Below are 20,676 nucleotides of genomic sequence, written 5' to 3' on the forward strand. Positions count from 1 at the left end.
AACTGTATTAAGGTTATAATTATCTTGATCAAATCCTTCCACCCTAGTATGGTAATGTTTGCTCTGAAGGAGAACTAGAGCCAGTTTCTCTTCTTGACATTTCTGTTATTCTGAATTGAAGGTGACTAGAGGTAACTTAGCAACTCAGATGCAGCTCTTGTATGCTACATTGTCACTTCACATTGTCACAGTCTAACCCTACATTGAACTCCACAGAAGTTTTAAGACCTGAAAATACTGAGAAGTATAGTGGAAAAGCGAAGGATTTACATACCAGTTGCTCACTCTCCATTTTATTTCGTCTAGCTTGACAAAATTGTTCCCATATAGATGGGTCTAAACCATCAGGCATGTGCTTAGGATTATCCAGCTCATCCATGGCTTTCATTAAACAGGTGAGTATATCTTTGTAATCTTCAGTTGAGGCTGAACAATTCCCATATGGGTTAGCAGTGTAAGGGAGTGTTTTTCTCACTGGGGTCCTAGTGTACATACACAATACATGCAGTGTTTACTTATTTTTTATTACATAAAAGAAGCTCATACATATAACTGAATATTTCATACTCTCAATCTCTTGAAGAGCAAAAAGGTAAGACAACGTCTTACACAAAATAAGAATATGTTTTTGAGAACTGCTGATTATTTAGATTGCATTTAAAATAGATTTTGTAGAGTAGATAAGGAAATGTTAGTATTCAAAATAACTATTTTTTATATGATAGGAAATTAAATACTGTTAACCAACCAATAAAAGCAGGCAGTCTACTGATTATCAAAATAATTTGGATTATAGAAAGAAATAGCAATCTCATTCTCGAAACACAGGTGATACTAGTATTTAAACAATTCTAATCAGGGTGACCTTACCTTGGTCGACATTTGTAAAGTTGGAGCAGTTCATCAAGAAGATCTTCAGGAATGTCAGCAAAGTCCTTACTAAAATCACTTTCCAGATTCTAGGACAGAAACAGAAAGCTTCCTTGTCATTACAATGTTATTTTTTAGAAAGCAGCAACTTACCCATATCTTAACAATGCAAAATATTGTGCTTTTCCAAGCTCTCACAAGCATTGAGGAAATGTGGACCTTTTCATAATTTTTTATATGCACATACTCTCCTTCATTACCTAATTTCAGCACTCAGCAAATTGAGCAGAACTCATCCCATGCTTAAAATGATGTATGTTCTTATTCCCAAGAGGCAGCATTAACTTTTTTATTCCTGAATCTTGCTTGTGTTTTGCTAGAGTCTCACCTTATCTTCAGCTATTGCATTTTCATATGCATCACTGTGAAACTCAATTTTCTCTTTTGTATTCTGGATTATTCCTGTAACGTTGACCTGTAGCAAAACCAGAGGATTTCAAGAATGAAACTCAACCAGAAGAAGAACTGAATGGCTATTCATATACACTGATGAAGCTGACACCTTCTCAGTTCTAGAAAAAACCTCATGAGCCATTTTTAAGAATACAATGCCTTATTCAGTGGTTTATTTGTAGGTGCAGCTTAGAGGTGAGCAGGTATGAAATTCAAGTATTCCAGTGCTTAAGAAAGTATGAAATTTGTGTAAGAAATTATACAAATTCTCCTAAGCCTTCCTTTTAAATTTTGAAGGTGAGGATCTGTGTTGATTCTTGTTTTTACTTGCATAGAAATTTCCTTTTCCTTTCATTTCATCACGTCGTATCAGTCAGAGATTCTCAAATGCTGCTCAGTGAAAGGTTTGTGACTGTAGAATGCAATTTCCCTGTTAGTATGCCACACGTCAGGATATGAAGCTTATCTGTTTTATCAAGGCTGTTAAACATTTGTACTTTGCTGGGGAGACTGCTTTGTTGTATTTGACAGTTTGCGTGGACCAAAAGATATACCAATGGGAATATTTAGAAAATTCTTAAAAATGCATTTTGAAAAATGTAACTTGGTATACACTGGGCCTCAGATAACTTTAAAACTAGTTCAGCTAGTGAACTAATGACACAGACTAGACGCCTACATTGGAACCTCTCCATGAAGCTCACATACAAACAGTTGCTTGCAACTCCAAACAGAAATCTCTACAGGTTGAGTGGGAAGTCTGACATGGGGAGGCACTAGTGCGTTCCCTGTGGACTCAGGAACACCTACACAAAGTAGGCAAATGGACAAATATTGTGCCGTGAGCCAGAAACAACCTGCAGACTACCACTTAGATCACCTGAATCGGACAGGTGTTGGCAGGACACAGGAAACAGAACTGTCAGACACAAATATTACTTTTGGCAGTAAGCACTCATATTGAAATACAGCTCTACTACTTGCGCTCTCCAGTCTTTTTGTTGACTTGTATAAGGTATGGCAGGGACTGGCATACTCTTCAGGAGATTAAATTTGTTGATATGCTTTTAACCACATTGTACTCTGTATTATGTTCAGCTTCCACACACAGGTGCTCGTGTGCTACCTCTGCCTGTGCTTTGGGCTGACAAACACAAGTCAGCATGGCCCTGGAGTACACTAGATATCCCAGAAAAAATGTGATGGCATTACATGTTCTTTTGTGCGTCTTCCTGTCACAAATCGCATCATTATGGTTCTGTCAGATTGATATGAGATACTCAAAAAAAAAAAAAAAAAGGTATATAACAAATAAATAGCTGTATGCCTTCTCAATGTATGGAGCTTCACCAAAGAACTCCAGATGAACCAAGATGAGTTTCTACTCAAAAGAATGTGTTTATATGTAGATGTATTTATAATGTACATCTTCTGTACACCTCAAGAAAAAGTCAATGGCCCTGTAAACTGCCAAAAAAATCATTTACAGCAAAATGCTGATTTGGAAAGAGCAATTTTCACTAGAAACTATACTTCAAATACTACATTTTTCCTAAGAATGGCATTTAAAATAATTTACATTCTCTTTCTGCTTCTTCATAAAGAAATGCCGAAGTCCAGCTTCTCTAGTGTCCAACTCTTCATCCAACAGTAAAGAATAAATAAGATTGACTATTTTGAGTTCTTCCTGTGAAAAGATTGTAATAAGAATTGTTAACATTCCTTCTGCACAGAGGGAGAGATGAACAATTCATGTTCTCTGACATACCTGATAGATGACCATCTCTAAAGTCACTTTTCTTTCAAAGAGCTTGCATACAGTCTCATCAAAATTGTGCGTTGTTTCCTGTATGGAAGCTTCAAGTTTCTTCCATTCATTTTCCAGTACCTGGGGAAGGGAAAGACAAGAGAGGAGCAAACATACACAGCAGAACAAATTCTCACACAGTATACTGAAGAATGCTGGAAAATTCACAGTATGGAACTGTATCTTCCCAACAAAAAGCTTTTCTTTTTATTTCCCTTAAGTTTTTATAGTCCTGTCCTGTATTTTTCCTCTGTTTTCTTGCAACAAAGTTGTCTAAGCTTTTTATGCACTTTTATCAACCAGCTAGTTTGTATTCCTGTTAATGATTCTGAACAGCCGTTTTAGAAATTCTAACAGTCCATATTTTGCATAATCAAAACAACAGCTACGTTCTGGAAGACAGTATTTTCATGACTGGCAAAACAGAAGGCATGATTCACATTTCTTTGAATCCATCCTAACAGTATTGTGGGTTGTTCCAGGGACTGAAGCTATTAATTTCCATCATCAACTAAGTACTGTATTTGAAAGGCATTAATGATGATTTTGTAAAAGAAAAATCCCTCAGCCAAAAGGTCCCAGAAGTTACATTTTTCGAAGAATAATGCTGCCAGACTATGAAGTTATGTTGTCCAGATACCACTTTGAAGGATAAATGACATTGTATTATTTGTGTATGGCATCAGCTACTCTGGGAATGGAACCTGAAAAAAACGTTTCAGGAATAGTGGTCTATTTTGGAATGAAAATTACTTTTTGTCAGATATCACAAGTTTTGTCATATACTAATTGTTATTAGTAGAGACTGCCTTTTTTACTGTCTAAGCTACAACTTATGTAATATGCTGCATGATCTTCATTCTTCATTTGTTAGTATTCATTTTAGAAGTAGATCCTGAGAAAAATTAGAAAGCTTCATTTATGCGCACTGTGAACAAAGCCACTCCCTTTCTCATTTTAATTTACCCTTCTACGCTTTTCTTTTTCTTCATTCAACTCCTTCACTTTTTCCTCATACTCTCTGAATATTATAACTTCTTGATCACTCCATTCATGTTCAGGCTTGGATATAAAAGGAGGTGGAGGAATATCCTGCAAGTATTAAAGACAAACATGCTTAAAAAGCAATTTTAAGTCTCCATCAGAATACTAATAAACTACAATAAGTATCAAATTTAATGAAAGGTATTAGAGACATGTAAGATCTAAGTAACATACACGTTCTATTTCTGTGGCCTGTTGCTTGTACCAGTAGTTTTGTTGTATATTTATGGTCCTGTCCCCTTCCACTTGATTACAAAATTTTCTAGTGGATCTTGTAAAATACGAGTATGTTGTACTCAAACATACTATGGTCAGTACAAGACATATAATATTTTCTGTTACAGAATAAGTGGGGTTCTCATTTTCTGAAACAGATTAATCCCATAGACAGGGTTTGGTCTGCCTTATCCTTTCTCTGTGACACTCCTGTTTTCTTCCTCTCTTACTGTAACAACTTTATTTGCTGAGTTAAATGAAACACACTATTTTTCTGTAAGATCACAGCAATGGGCAATAGACACTTTCCCCCATAAAACAGTCACTGTACTGGGATTATGTTCCTATAGGATAGGGACTTTGGGATAGGAACAAGTGTTGATGGGTAAATCATGTACAGGCACTAGAATCTTGTAGTCTTGAGTTCACTATATGATCTTTTAAGGAATTTAACTAAGCATAATGCAATTCTACAATTCTTTGTTTTCTTTTATTACTAAGGTTGGAAATACTTGCTAATTGCAATTCATGTTTCCATAAAAAAACAACAAGCTACCTAAATGATACAGCAGAAACACAGCTTACAATTTTCAATATGTCTTCCTTTTGGACTTCTAGCACTCCACCCATCATGTCATTAAGAGCACGTAGTCTTTCATTGTCCTGGGAAAGACAGAAATAATATTTTAGGATACAAAAGAAAATGTAATAGTTGGAAGTTTTGGGAATGGTAATAGGGCAGTTCACCTCTAGATCGCCAATAGGATTCTACTGTGTCACTAGTAGATTAATGCTTTTTGGTGATGCTTGTGAGAGATACTAAAGGTCTAAGATTTATATTTTTTTTCTGATAGACAGATGGTCATATACCAAATAACTTCCTAAAACTGCAATTTTGGCAGTTTTGGAAGCAGTTCATAGACTACACCTGACCAGTTTGCAGGCTAGGATGAATGAAGTTGTATGTCTTATGGATGCAAGTTGAATGTCTTACTGTGCATCTCTTTTGGGGCCAGAACCATTTTAGGCTTTTCACAGACATATTTAAAAGCCAGAGAAAAGCACTGTGATCTAGTCTGATCCCTGAAGAGCAGAGGTCAGAGAAACTCAGCCAACAAGCTTGTATCAAGCCCATAGCTCTTGGCTGAGCAGTAGCATACATGTACATTTAGAGATGTATCTAGTCCCCAGTCTCCCAATACAGTGTTTTAAATTGCTACAAAACAAATTTTTAATAACTGGGAGTGTAACACCAAACCTTTCTTCCCCCCTCAGCTTCTCTGTGTAGGTGTACATGTAAGTGTAAATGATACTCAGGGGGAAAAGGCACACTTTGTCATTACTTAGCATTTTTACATTTACTCTCCTATACTACTTTACCGGAATATTCCAGGGCAGCATTAACTAAATAGCCCAATCAGCAACAATGGCCTGTTCAGTAAAAAGGATACAACTCAGTACCAGAGCAATAAGGCGTCTTTCCATTTCAAGCTTAGCCAGCATTTCTGCTCTCTCTCTCTCTTGCGGAGTCAAGTACTTTTCAGCTTTAATCTGAAAGAAGGAAATAGGGTTCTTATCAGGATTTTTTTCTCCAAACATGATCACACATGGATTAAGAAAATTTGGAAAGATGGTGTAATATTATTTTTATTCATAATTTTTTTTGTATCTCTGCTCTATGGTGATATACCTCAAGAAAAAAAAATGTTCTTTAGAACATCTCCAATAACTATACTGAAAAAAACGCTAAAATATTCACTACCGTCCTTCTTGCTGATGTTAGTCATAGTTTGAGCATGTCTTTGGGTTTTCTGACAGTAGAATAATAGACTGGTGAGAGAGAAGACAGAAGAGGGAAAAGACTGACTTAAAGAGCAGTTGAAATAAAATAATATTTTGTATCAAAAGTACAATGTTTATATATTATCAATTTGATTTAGAAGTACAGTACTAACTATACTTAAGTGCCTAGATTCTTAGTTTCTGATGCTCAGAAACTGAAGAAAAAAACAGAGAAACTCTCATCTATTGAAGTGACTCGCTGCAAGCCTGATTTGGGTCTTACCAGGAACAGGGGTAAATTGGACCTAATTTATGGACAATTAAAAACTTCTTAACAGTATTTTGTTCATTTCAGAGAGGCTTATTTAGAGTTTTCTACCTAAAAAACGAGGGGAAGCAAAAAAGCCAGACAGATGATTTTACATACACAGACACATCTGTTTTAAGACTTTTCAATACTGACACAATGGCTGGAAATGAGAAGAATTAGAGAACTGTATTTGTGTGGGTGAAAGAGAAAGATTTCTTTTTCAGGCACCTCTGAATCCTGAACAGTGAGTACTTGCTCTGGCATCTCATCATCTGTAAGACCTGGCTCCCACACTTCCACTTGGAGGTCAAGTTGAGCCAAGATTTCTTGGATCTTCAGGTTTCTTTCTTTCACTCTTGCTATCTCCTGCTCCTTTTGTCGTGCAACTATGTCAAATTCCTTATTAAAAGCAGTTTTCACTTTGTAAATGATGTCCTGAAATACCAAAAAAGGAAACAGCAATGCTCCACAGGTCCCATCCATCAATGATTATATAGTACTTCTCAGTTCTTTGGAATCATGAATGTGTGTATTTGTATGTGTGACAGACAGAGAAACTGGTAAGACCCCTCTGTTATAAGGGCAGAGTTCAAGCTTTGTTAAGTGGACAACTTTTTATATATTTATTTATTTTTGCCATTTGATGAAGATTCTGAAAGACACATACTGTTGCCAGAGCTAGAATTAAAATTAGGCTACTTATATTTGCTATTTTTTTGCAGTCTTTGTGTGAAGGAAGAAAGTGCTTCAAATTAAAAAAACACATGACCTGTGACTGTAGAGACTAAAACACAAGAGCAGGAGAGCAATGTTAAGGACATACTTTCCTGATTTTTAAGTGATGTAGCCTGCAATTTTTATACGCGTTGAGGTGATTTTCTGTCTGACATGTAAAGTAAATGGTTTTTAAAGCATATATCCCTAGTGGATATGTTCTTCCTTTTTAGCCTAAATAATTGTTCTCAACAAAGAAAAGCACAATATTAAGAGAGAAAACTACATCTCTCCTACTGCATCACTTTACTAAAAGAAAAAAAAAAGTGAAAAGAATTTCAGTTCTACCATTAAGCTTCATATTTTGAGTTGCTTAGATGTTTGTGATTTATATTACAATAAATATTTCTATCCATGGTTATTTCTTTGATTTCTAATATACTAATAATGTAGGACGTAACACAGCAGGATGACAGACAAGGTACACTATTGCTGGGAGAAAAAAGGCTGTTCTCAATGTCTAGCTAGCCATCTAGCTCTGACCAAGCTCACTATCTGGGCCAAGAAATCTAAGTGCCTCTACAGTTAGAGAGAGGATATGCATCTTTAAAGCCATGCAACAGAAAGATCTTGTTACATTCAAGCTTGCATTTAAAGGTGTTCCTTGTGTTTCTTCCCCATCTACTTCAAACACCAATATATCTACCAGATTTCATATATTACAACACATAATCATTAATCTCTGCTACCACACACAGTCTTAAAGAGCTGTAAGGAGGCAATGCTTGATAGTAATTTAACGACTTCTACCTACCTTTGTAGATCATCTTCACAGGAAGCCTTTTTTGTATTATGGTTATTAATATGCTGGTTAGGGTACGAAAAGTAAGAGAGTCTGATAGTACTGAATAATAAATAACAGAAATACTGAAGGCTCTAAATGAAGGGATGGTGAGATTGGAAAGAAAGGAAGTGGTATGGGTATCCAGCCTGTCTTTCATTCAGCAGCAAATAATAGGGAAAGAGGTCATGTTTCCACTGGGCAAGCTGAAATGCGCAAAGTAACTTTGTCTATACAAACTCTTACAGTAAAGCACAAGTGGGTAAATAAAAACATCCTCAAATTGGGTATCTGTCTTCATATAGATGTTTTTCTTACAGACTTCAGCTGGCAAGATCACGTGGTGTTCTACAACACCATGTGCATTTATCAGCTTTCAGTGCAGTAACAGAGACCTGTGCAGCTCTCCATTATGCAGTGCAAGTCTGCCCAGAAGCTAACAGTGGCTGTGACTGCTGTGAGAACCAACAGACACGACAGTGTCACTGCAGTAATACAAATTTAAGAAGTAGTCACCTTCAGTAATACTATTTGATTGACTTTCTGCTCCCTAGAGTTCAAGTCCAATTGGTGGTAAAGCACAGATGTGTCTCCACCATACTGAGAACTCAGACTTCCATCCAGGCAGCAAGATGTGCTAGCACCAGCCATTACTTCTTCCGCTTTCTCTTCTTCTTCTTCTGTCTCTGACACAGTCTCAAGACTTTTCTTCTGAACCTGAATATCACAAACATGATAACTATTAATTTTGTAAGCAGTCCAGTGGCACATGCATGAAAAAGTACTAGAGGTTCTATTCAGCAACTAAGCCTTGCCCAGCAATAAAAATAATACAAGTCAATACATGATCATATCTGGAACACTGGGTCCAGTTTTGGGTTCCCCAGCACAAAGACATGCTGGAGCAAATTCACCAAAGAGCTACTAATACACTTAAGAATACAAAGCTTCTAAAATATGAGGAGAAGCTGAGAGATCTAGGATTGTTTAGGCTCAATAAGAGAAGACTTGGGAGGAATCTTACTGATATGTATAAAAACCTGATGGTGGGGAGTTAAAACAACAGAGACAGACTCTTCTCAGTGGTATCCAGTGATAGGATGAGAGGAAATGTGTATACATCAAAATACAGAAAACCTAATTTAAACATAAGAAAACACCTCTAAAGTGAGGGTTGTCAAATACTGGAACAAGTTGCCAACAGAGTTTATGGAAACCCATCCATGGAAATACTCCAAACCTAAATGGATATGTCCCTGAGCAGATTGCTGTAGCTGACCCTGCTTTAAGTAGGAGGGTTGGACTAGACTTCCAGAGAGTTCTTTCAACCTCAGCTATTCTGTGATTCTGTAATACTGATATATTTGTTCTGAGTAAGAACATAGTTCATCTTTGCTTATCTTTTTATTTTTATTTGGACAATTTCTACAGCAAGAAAATTGAGCTCAGAAATATAGCTCTGTAAAGAAGGATTAAGATGCCTATTCAATTCAGAACATCCTGATCCAAAATGCCTTTCTGCAGTACTTCAAAGAGATTGTACCTTAAGATCAGCTGCCTCGATCTTCCTTAACTGGAGAACTTTCTCCAAAGTTGCCAGCTCTTCTTCATTAAGTTTTTTCAGGGGATAATTCTGCACTTCACAAGCTATATGGAAACACTGCTCAAAAACAACAACTGAGTTAAAAGGTCTTCATAAAGCATTTATCAATTAATTTGTTCTATACCTGAATGTTAAACCGTTACAATGACTGAAAATCCAGAATAAAATTGAGGAGCAAATAATATAGCAATATATTAAAAAATAAGACTAAAAGCGCTTGCTTTTTTGGTAGTGAAAATGGTTGATTTCATTTTTTTGTTGTTGTTTTCTTCCTTTTAACAAACTGTGGATGTAGCATTTTTGTCCTGGGAATTCTACCAGAACTAGATTTTTGTAAAAAGACTGGGTCTTTCACCACCTGTGAGATAATCCAATAGCACCAGTTAGACTAATGTTCCTCTCTTTGAAATAGGCAAAATCAGTGCTAAATTTGGCCTTTATATTTTGTAAAGTAGAAGTCATACTCATGGCACACAGAAAAATGATATTTACCACTACTTCAGGAAAACTGCATAATGATATTCTCTGAGATCAAGGAATTAAGGAGTTGCATATCTGCTTATCAGCACTCTTACTCGCCTTAGAAGATAAAACTAGCCAGAGTCAGAGAAAATGAACAAAATGAAAAAATTGCATGAGGCCTGAGAAGTAAGCCCTTTCCCATATTATAAGTAAATCAGAAATGTGTTATACATCTATTTATTTAGTCTCTGTACCTAAAGGAATCAAAAAAATAGTAGAGAAAATGTGGTGGAAAGCAGAGGTTACCTTAACTGTACGTCCTTTTACAGACATGGAGTCCCAGCACTCATGTCTGATGACATTTTGCAAGTAGCAGTTGGCTAAAGTCTCCATCTCAATCTTTTCTCTCACCTTTCAAGGTACATAAAATAACATAAGACAAAGTGCAAAACAGGCAGTTTCTACTGATTTACTGAAATAACACTAACAGATTAAAATAATTACTAATGTTTAATTATATTGTACTTTCAGAGCTACCTTCTCCAAAACCCTGTATCACATGATATTGAAAGGAATCTTTTTATATGAGAGAAAAAGAATCCCAGAACTTCAGCATACTGTCAGAGTTACAGTTTCTGGCATAATTCATATTCCAATTAACAGTGTCTGCATAAAGTTTCACCTACTTCAAAATGTGATTTTATTTTTTTTCCTACTTCTCAGCAGCAAACAGCAATTTTGAGACCATCCTCTTTGCTCTTCAATCGTTCTTTTTCATTTTCACTGCCACTTTTAAAACATCTCCCCACCACCATTCTGTCATACCATGGCCACTTCTTGTTCAGCCTCTGCTTGCGCTTTTTCCTGTTCTTCTGTATCCAAGTTGAACTCCTGTTGCTCCAGTTTCTCAATGTCTGGCACCTGTTCATTTTCATGCAGCATTTTCTGAATCTTATTTTTAATTAAGAAACAAAAATTAATTGAATGCGAATAGATAAGATGCTATTTTTAACATTGTAGAACTTGATACCAGGTAAAATGATTTTAATTGCCTTCACTTTTAATTGTTTCATGGTATTGGTTAGAACTGTCTGCACACAGCTTGTGACAGAGTGCTACATGAATGTATTTCATCTTTCTTTTAAAGTTGATTGAGATGCAATATATGAAGTTCTGTATATTTTCTAAGAATCTGTAGTAAACAATTCTTGACTCTCAGGTTCTGCACACTGAAGTTGTTTTATTAGTTGTTTTATTTATCACTTTTATTAGGTTATCTATCTCAATACAGTTCAACAAAGGGAAGTGCAAAATCCTGCACCAGGGGAAGAAAACTTCATGCACCAGTACATGCTAGGTGCTAAGCAACTTTCCAGAAAAGCATCTCAGGGTCCTGGTGGACATGAAATTGAACATGAACAAACAATGCGCCCTTGCAGCAAAGGCTAATAGTATACTGGGCTGCAATAAAAGGAGTGCTGCTGGCAGGCTGAGATGACACTTCATCTCTGCTCAGCACTGGTGGGGCCATGTTTGGAGTACCAGTGTCTGGTTCTGGGACTCCCAGTACAAATGAGATACGGACATACTGGAGATAGTCCACCAAAAGCCTAAGAAGATGATTAAGGGACTGGAGCATTTCTCTCATGTTGAAAACCAGAGACCTGGGACTGTAGAATCTAGAGAAAAGAATCTCGAGGGGCATATGGGAGGGGCGTATCTCATCAGTGTATATAAATACCTGAAAAGAGGGTGAAAATATGACAGAGACAAGCTCTTTTCTTTAGGACTCAGTGACAACACGAGGCAATGGATGTGAACTGAAACACAGGAAGTTCTGGACTGAATTTTATTTTATTATTATTATTTTTTTTAGTATGAGGGTGACTGAGCACTGGAACAGGTTGCCAAGAGAGGTCATGGAGTCCTTGGAGATATTCAAACTGCGGACATGGTCCTGGGCAACCTGCTCTAGATGACTGTTTGCTTCTTGCGGACAACAATTTTTATGGAAGGAAACGGAAGAAGAGAGGACAGTAATTTTTGTAATAGAAGGACACTAGGCAAAAACTTTCCTGCTGAGGAGATAGATTGGTCAAGGAATAAAGTTGGTACAAAATATTTCTTTGGAACAAAGGAAACTGAGAACCAGACAGTAGCTCCTGAGAGATTCAGAGTATAGCACCTGAAGAAGCATGTCTCTTTATTACCCATCTGCCCAGAGTTTATGACAAAACTCTAACAGAGGTCTAGAGCTGGTAGCCATAAAGGAAATGCCCCTTCAAAAAAAAAAAAAAAAAAAAAAAAAAAAAAAAAAGAAGCTGGGAAGTCAGTCAAGACATTATTATTGAAAGAAACTCACAGTTTTACGCAGCTTCTTAATTCCCATTTGAAGTTCTTTCTTCTGGTCAGCAAACCTCTCAGTCTCTTCTCTCATGACCTGACATACAACAAATATATTGTTGAAAGACAAAAATAGACAGGAAGAGAAAAAAGACTGGAATAATCTAAAGGAACGTTATCTGTACAGAAAGCAAAACTCCAAAGGGAGATAACAAACAGACATAATGCTAATTCAGAAGGATGATTCTCAGAATTGTTCAGGAGAAAAAATTGTACAAGCAGGTTACATCAACAGAACTTAAAAGAAAGAAAATATTAAAGAAAGAAGTAATCACAAATTAAATGAATCTCAAACAAATTGAACTGGGTAAAGCACACTCACAGGATTTGTTAGGTGCCATATATTTCCTTAGATCTGTCATTGGCACTAAGCATTTTTGGTGGGATATTTAAAAAAGGAAGTAAACTAGTATCTGTTACTGATTTTCAAAGAGTGAAATATTATTCTTTGCTGCTACAGCCTTGCTGTAAAAAATTTACAATTGCTCTCCACCTCTGGAATTTTCTTTCTAAAATAAACGTACAGCTTAAGGTAAGATGATAGCTATTGATTGCATGGAAAGGGAATGTGATTCTGACATTACATGGACTATATCCTCTAAAAGTCAGGTGCAAATCTCCTAAAACATTAATAAGCAGTTTAACTCAACCTGGAACCACATTGCTACACTTCGACCTTTGCTTCTTATCACCTGTACCTAAGATGACACTAATATTCACATGGCAGTTATGTGGATGCACAGTCATGTGGATTTGCCAAAAAAAAATCCAATGCAGACACTCAAAGTATGAGTGCCTGTGTGAAAGAAGAAACAGGAATATATGTCTGGGAGAGGGATGGAAAAGATTCCACACTTTCATTGGAAGTATGTCTTAGATTCACTCCATTTACTTGTGAAACTGTATCATAATTTGGACTGTCATTACTTAGATACTTTCTGAGATACAGAAAGCAATGGTACTTTGTAAAAGACAATTATTTTGCCATCATTCGACCCCAACAGCTGGACAAAATACAGTGCTCTGGCTTATGTCAAAGTGGTTGCATAACATACTCACCTCAACCTTAACCTGAAATAAACCCCAAAAGTGTTTTTTTTTGTTTTGTTTTGTTTTGTTTTTTTTTTCCCCCCTTCAGTTAATGTCATGTAGTTGACTATCAATTTAACACTGCTGTAGTTTGTTAACTGTGGCCCTTGAGAAGAAGAAAGCACCTGCCTTGTTACTTGTACTGATCTTCTGTGCAACTTTTTGACACATTTAGTAGAAAAATGTCTTCATAAGTTTCTGCAGGAAACCAGCTTGTCTGGCACATTTACTGAGTTTATTCCTTGTGTAGAAGTGGTCCTTTGGTCTTTACAGCTCCTGTTGTGCTAGGTTCCTGCCCTGATGTATTTAAAAGTTTGACCTAGCATTTCTAAAAGCCTACATCACAATGCCTTAAAACTGCATTCATTTATTGTATATAATTTGACACCTCTAATGACTATTGACTCTTGTGAACTTTGGCCTTGGTTTGTACTTATTCTACAAAAATACCTTCTTTATTTTCTGACCCAGCCAGGTCATTTCACTGGTGCTGTCTGAAGGCAAACTGGTGGAGTTTTCATCTTCTGTCACCTCTACATTAGACGACTGAGCTGGTGCCTCCTGAAGGTAAGGACATAAGCATTCATCTTAAGTACTTACAGGGAATGAAAGAGAACCCGAAATAAAATTTTAAAGACGGACTCATATTAGAAGCAGTACTACCACCACCAAATTCCAGAAAGTGTTAAAATATTTTTATTCCCTAATGATTCCCCAGGTTTGACCCAGCAAAGCTTTGCTGTTCTGCAAAGACTTTTGACTGTAATGGGATGAGTGTACTGACCTCTGTAATCACTGCTTTGCTTGATTTCAACAGAAAAACATGTAACTAGTAACTCACAATATTTATCAGTAACATCAAATTGCGAATAACTTCATATAAGGAGAGAAAAAAACAAACAAGTAAAAATCAAAGATATGTCATCTTCCCAAAAACTATTCAATTTCCTTGATAATGCTATTCCACAAATGAATAATTATCATAGTCCACATACAAGGGGTGTTCTACTTTCACAAAAGGATTTTTTTTTTGAAGACAGCTCTTATCTGTAATCTTAGGATAATGATCAAACTTTTTTTTCCCCACAAGAAGAAAGAAAATACCTTAGATTCCTTTTCTGAAAGTGATTCCGATGTGGATTCTGGGTCAAAGTGCCATTCTGCCATACATTTTAACACAGCATTTTCATTTGAAATAGACTTGTTCAGTACAGTAAGAAGAGATTGCCAATGAAAAGCAGCTTCCTTAGCTTCAGTTTCCTTTATTTTCCTAGTAAATAGAAAGGACACTGATGCATTTGTTGTGTATTATAAAAATTGAAGTTTTAAATATCCTCTATAACATTTCCATTAAGTTTTTTAAACATGCCTATTCATTTTTTTTATATATGTTTCAATATTGTTTGAATATATCTAGAATATATTGTTTGAATACATCTAGATATGAATATATCTAGAATTAAATGAAGTTTACACAGAATGAGAAATTTTGAAAGATGGATTACCCATATTATAAATATTGCTCTGAAGAGATCTTTAATCTCTGCATCAACCTGAACATTTGTTATACCACAGAAAAGTTGTAGTTTCAAGTGTCTCTTACTCTTTGTATCTAAGAGCTCTCTATAGCCACAGTTAAATCCCCTTGAAAAACTGTGATGTCTCCTACTAACTGAGTTGAAACAGTATCTTGACAGATATCTCAAATTCCTACTCACATAAACCCAAAGAGCCCCTCTCAGGCGGTTTATTTGAAAGTAGCAAGAAGCCCATTATCTGTAATACTTCTCAGAAGACACTCTGATCTTGATCTGTAAACCACACCCAAGGTACAATTCATTCCCTACAAGGCTGGTGGGAACCTTTTTCATGAGCTAGGGAGACCACCTCAACAGATGAAAGGAGTGATTTTATTGCCCAGCTGCATCAAATTCTCCTCCTTACTTTGAGACTAATCAAGAGGAAGTCTAGAATCACAAGTAGATGCAAAAATTAGTCTGTCAGGATCCAAGAACTGACACCATCAATATTGTTCTGCCACTTTACACATACTTCCATTTCAGACACACCAGGGCACCATCGGTTTCACCATTAAGGAGGATGAATTTGCCATCCAGTGAAAATACTGCGGATCTGATTCCCCCTCCTTGATATGAGTGGCAATGCTTTTGAGCAAGTATTTCCTAGAAAAGTCACAGAAACAGTTCAGCAAATATATTTTACTAACAGACGATGTCTGTAAATTATGCTGCTTTATTTTTAGAGAAAGATCTATCCAAAATATCGATATAAAGTATATAAAAGACTAGAGGTCATAGTTTTTGACCACAGATAGGAGCAATTTTCTAGTATATAGATTTTGTAGGAGACAGAGAAGTAAAATTATCTACCTGAAGATTTACTGGAAAAGAAAGTAAGTAGTATAATGTGATCACATTCACATTCATTATAAAAAGAATTGTACTGTATAATGTTATGTCAATTCATGTTTAACAAAAATTTTTCAGGAACATCCTATATTTAAGTGAATAAAAGCTTGCAGTGAAATACAGTAGCACATACAGCTCTTTCAGGTGTAAACCGAACAAAGCCTGTGCCTGAACACCTGCCTACCATAGTAGAAGTGTGATAGATGAACAAAACACCATCTTTTGCTGCTGATGCTAGCCATCGGCTGTTGGGTGATAAGCAGAGGAATCCTGATCCAAACTGATTGCTAGGAGTCCTCTTTTCTGATAACAATACTGGTGGATCTTCCAAAATATTCTGCCAAGCAAATGAAATGTTAAAAGCAGTTGAGTTGATGGAAATATCTATACGATTTTAAGGCGACTAACAATAGATTTGTGGGTTGTTAATCACATGTCCACAAACTACATGAGTTTTAAGAACCAGTATTTGACTTTCTCTGTAAAAGAACAAGGAGATTTCTTTTGCCAGGTTTCTGAGCAGTAGTAGTACACTGAAAATTAACATTTGGGAATGGAGTAGACAATTTTAGTGCAGAGAGGATTTTTTTTTTAGAAAATATCCTTCAGTATTCACTTATCTATAGAAATGTTGGCTGGTACTTCACTACCACCCAAAATATAAGTTTCAGGGAATTACCTGTTCAGAGAGATTGTATTTACAGATGACACGTGCACAGGTGCAGTAGCCATACACTGTGTTATCCTTCAGTCTGACCGCTGAGCTCAAAGGGTAATCCAGATCATATTGCTCCTTTTTAATGGCACTAGCATTTAGCATTCCTTGTTCATTAACAAACTTTTCATTATCTAAAAAAATTGGAAAAAAAAATAGGTAGGGAGAGAAATCCCCACCACTAATGTAGGTGCTCCACCTATCAGTTATTGAAACCAAACAATCTCAAAGAGTGAGCATGATCTGAGTTTTCAAGGGAGTTAAGATTCGTAGCTCTAACAGTAACTCTGTGGGTTGTGCCAATATAGCAACACTGCAGTGAAACAGTGAGAGCTCTCCTAGCTCTGAGTAAGCACTAGAAGTAGTATAGCCAGAGTGATGAGAAAATTTATCTACACCAATGTACCTGACTTTCTTGGGTATTATATGAGGAGTGCAAATTAGTTTGCAGGGAGGATCATGGCATCATTGCTTTCATCTAAATCACATTTAGATTTCTCTGCCATGAAGTATACACAGCCTGGGTGGTATTGGTTAAAGCACTTATGTGCATATCTTCAGAAGGGCATTTTATTCATTTTGGTTGTTTAATTTGAGCTTTCAAGAAGAGACACTTAAAATTAAGACTTATGCAAGAACTCTAGATCCTTAGCATCTTTCAAAATCAAGCTTCAACATAATTGTCTATAATTGGGCAAAAAGTAATCCAACATTACTGGATATTTAGAGAAAATACTAACTTAATTTAAAATTATGTTTTAGAAAGTTTATAAATTGTAGGGCCTTTAAAAAATATATGTAAATAACAAGCAAATCTGACACTTGGTTTACTTAGTTTTATTTTTCTCCAACAAAGGCTTTGCTCGTCACCATTTGCGTATAATATAAAATGATACAAAAATAGAATGATGTTAATAATGAACATAAGCTACCTTTCTGGGGGTTAGAACCAGATGATCTTTAAGGTCCCTTCCAACCTGAGCCATTCTATGATTTTTCTGTAATGTGACATACAGAAGATATCACTGAAACCTCAAACTGTATTGCTTGACTGGAAATTCTTGGCTGGAAGAGACATAAAACTGGAAGTGCAGGTGTCACTCATAACCAAGTCTGTCCTGCACTGGCTGTATGGTGAGGACACCAGTTGCAATTAGCCTTTGTGACTCTGCATGTGAATTACTTCTCTTTTTCCTTCCTTGGGTTTCACAGCATCACAATATTTCTGCTGAAATGATTCAGCTGACTAAGTCTACAGGCAGCCATATGAGAAATGGTATCCCAGGAGAACATACAGATGAGATGAAGAAAGAAAGAAGTTAAGACTGTTAGTATTTTGCGTAAGGAATGGCAAGAATATGTTGTTGTCTTAGGAAAACCTTATGAAGTGTGTATTTCAGTTCTTACCTTCGGTGAGTGCTGAAGGCAGACAAAAGATTTCCAGCCTCGCTCGCTGGACCTCTGCTACATTAAGAAGTACCATTACTTCAACTAAGTTGTTCTCGAAGTCAGAAACTACAGAGAGACCCAGCACTTCATCTGCCAACACTAAAGCAGATAAGGAACACCAATATAAATTCTTACCGATTTATGGTAACATTTGTACTGTGATACCACGTGAAACAAAATGGAGATCTCAGTTCCGAACACATCTCAGCACAACTATACTATTTGAATTTCCATTAAAGTGTCAGGCAAGCCACAACCTGACTTCAGAAGTGTTGAATCCACACAACTTCAGCTTCAGGCAATGGGCACTGAGAATGCTGAGCACCAACAGTGTTTTTGTTATATTAAACATTCAAATCTGAGTTGACACCTAGCTTGAATTTTAGCAACTTTGAGACAGTCTGCTGATAACAACCAGATAAAGCACAGAAAGGCCCTGTTCTAAGAAGTCAGTCAGACAAGGAGAACATGATCAGGCAAATTCTGAAGATTATCTAAGGAGATGTAATTCTCTATATGGCTTAACATATCGAATATCCAAGTATTATCCGGGAAATCAAAACTATTAAAATTATAAAATAATGCCCTTTATACTTAATACTTACACTTTATATGTATATGTACTTAAAATACTTAGACTTTATATATAAAGATGACAATCTATATGCACAGAATTATAACCTGATTGGAATTGAGACTACAAGCAGATTTACAAATTTTAGAAGAATTTTTTTGTGACTTAAAATTCCATCATCTTTTACTCTTCAGTAAAAATCACCAAACCTGACACTTCCACCCATATTAAAGAAGACTGGGGTGGGCATTTGTAACAGGAGATTGCACTCACGTGTCATGACCTATAGATCATTAGTATGAGTCCTCACATGGTGGGCCACAGAGATATTAAGTTCTTTGCCACCGCTGTTATTTCTGTGCTGGACTTTTGACCAGCTGGTCAACTGATCCAGTCTCTTCCCTGAGACTTAAACATGTCCTGGCAGAAAAGTCGTATTTGTGCAGTGGCAAACTAAAATTATAGGGTGATGATATTGTTCAGGACATGATTTTTTGGGGAAATGGATGGGAAAAATATTTTTACGGTTGCTCCTCCTAAAACCTACATAGAATGAAGAATGGTGACTTAGTCTGATGACTAAGTAATATACTTTAAAAAGTAAATATAAAATATAACAAATAATGAAAACATGATGTCATTTATGTTGCTACAAATACTACCTGTATATCCAAGAACCTGGAATAATTTTGAAGGCCGAGCATCTAGAACAAAGATATGTTCTTCTGTAGCTCTAGTGATGAGGAACTGGCCACTCTGGTCATAACTAGGTAAAATAAAAATCCAAGTAAAATACAGATTTTGAATATTAAATTCTAAAAACCATTCAGTGCAGTCAATAAAAAGGTCAACTTTTATTCACAGTTTCATAACTCTGCTGACTACCTTAAGGGCATAAATGCAATTGAAATTTCAACTTGTAGGTTTACAGTGTCAGAGCCTGATATAAATCCTAGTGCTTTAAGTGTAATTTCTAATTGAGTGGGTTGGCAATCTAGAGTTGATGTCATTCCATAGCAATCTATTTTAACAGCTTCCTTTGAAGTTAAATTATTTTAAATAAAACTACTAAGCATATTCTTATATTTTTGAATAGACATGTCTTTGCATTGATTTCACTTTAAATAAGTTCCTTTCCATATCTATTTTTAATGTTTTATCTTAGGTAATTATGACAAGAGATCCCATCTGACTCTTGAAGTAACAGGCAGATTTACATTAATATTTAGCAGTTCAAAATCCATTTATTTTTAAGATAGAAGTAAAATACTCTCTTTTTTATTATTATTGAAAAATAAAGAAGTAATCCTTTCAGATCACAAGAGCTATTTATAGAAGGATTGGTAAATTCTAGCACTGTTAGCAAATGAACTGTTAATAACTGTAACAAAAAGATCCACCATATAAGAAGGGATGACCCAAAGGCTTAAATTTAGCTTCATAAGACCTTGAATTTATATTCTGTGACAAATAACTCTCTAAGTTATCTGTCAGGAAGGATCCTATACATCAGTATCCTTAGCGTTCCATTCATTTTTCATAAAAATTCAACCTTATTATATTTTTCTCATCTAAATCCTGGTACTACTCTTGCAAGCAATACAGAAAAAAAAAAAGAAAAAAAAAAAAAACAACTGAAACAGTTAAAATACTTTACTTTGACATTTTTAGAATAAAAACTTCAATTTTTTTCTTCAACTAACTGCATTATTCAAGCGACAAATCAATACTATTCCTGCCTCTGTTACTGCATACTTACTGCAAAGATAGTACTGGAAATGTGGAAAGAAAAATTATGTGAACAACCCGTGGAGCTTCAACGTCGGTAACATCAATGAAGTATATTTGACCACTTTTGGTCCCTACAGCAACACTGTTTGAGGAGGGACAGCAAGCCATAGCAGTTGCCTAGTTA

The 20,676-nt window shown here is 35.9% G+C and overlaps 1 protein-coding gene across 2 annotated transcripts in view; it reads right to left on the reverse strand.

The window, feature by feature from the left end:
- The window catches only part of CFAP43 (cilia and flagella associated protein 43), a 45,445-nt gene that overhangs the window by 6,041 nt on the left and 18,728 nt on the right, over positions 1-20,676 (reverse strand). For both annotated transcript variants that reach the window (XM_068688443.1, XM_068688442.1), the window contains 22 exons: positions 20,521-20,669; positions 19,424-19,527; positions 18,146-18,286; positions 16,703-16,872; positions 16,208-16,360; positions 15,647-15,777; positions 14,699-14,864; positions 14,045-14,155; positions 12,465-12,542; positions 10,928-11,053; positions 10,409-10,513; positions 9,581-9,697; positions 8,554-8,754; positions 6,711-6,917; positions 5,852-5,941; positions 4,976-5,053; positions 4,097-4,222; positions 3,092-3,211; positions 2,903-3,010; positions 1,259-1,345; positions 871-959; positions 275-482 (listed from right to left, as the gene is read on the reverse strand). In XM_068688443.1, the coding sequence (XP_068544544.1) occupies positions 275-482; positions 871-959; positions 1,259-1,345; positions 2,903-3,010; positions 3,092-3,211; positions 4,097-4,222; positions 4,976-5,053; positions 5,852-5,941; positions 6,711-6,917; positions 8,554-8,754; positions 9,581-9,697; positions 10,409-10,513; positions 10,928-11,053; positions 12,465-12,542; positions 14,045-14,155; positions 14,699-14,864; positions 15,647-15,777; positions 16,208-16,360; positions 16,703-16,872; positions 18,146-18,286; positions 19,424-19,527; positions 20,521-20,669 (2,865 nt within the window). The remainder of the gene's footprint in view (positions 1-274; positions 483-870; positions 960-1,258; positions 1,346-2,902; positions 3,011-3,091; positions 3,212-4,096; positions 4,223-4,975; positions 5,054-5,851; positions 5,942-6,710; positions 6,918-8,553; positions 8,755-9,580; positions 9,698-10,408; positions 10,514-10,927; positions 11,054-12,464; positions 12,543-14,044; positions 14,156-14,698; positions 14,865-15,646; positions 15,778-16,207; positions 16,361-16,702; positions 16,873-18,145; positions 18,287-19,423; positions 19,528-20,520; positions 20,670-20,676) is intronic.

This window comes from Anas acuta, chromosome 7 (assembly GCF_963932015.1).
Source record: "Anas acuta chromosome 7, bAnaAcu1.1, whole genome shotgun sequence".
Lineage (NCBI taxonomy): Eukaryota > Metazoa > Chordata > Aves > Anseriformes > Anatidae > Anas > Anas acuta.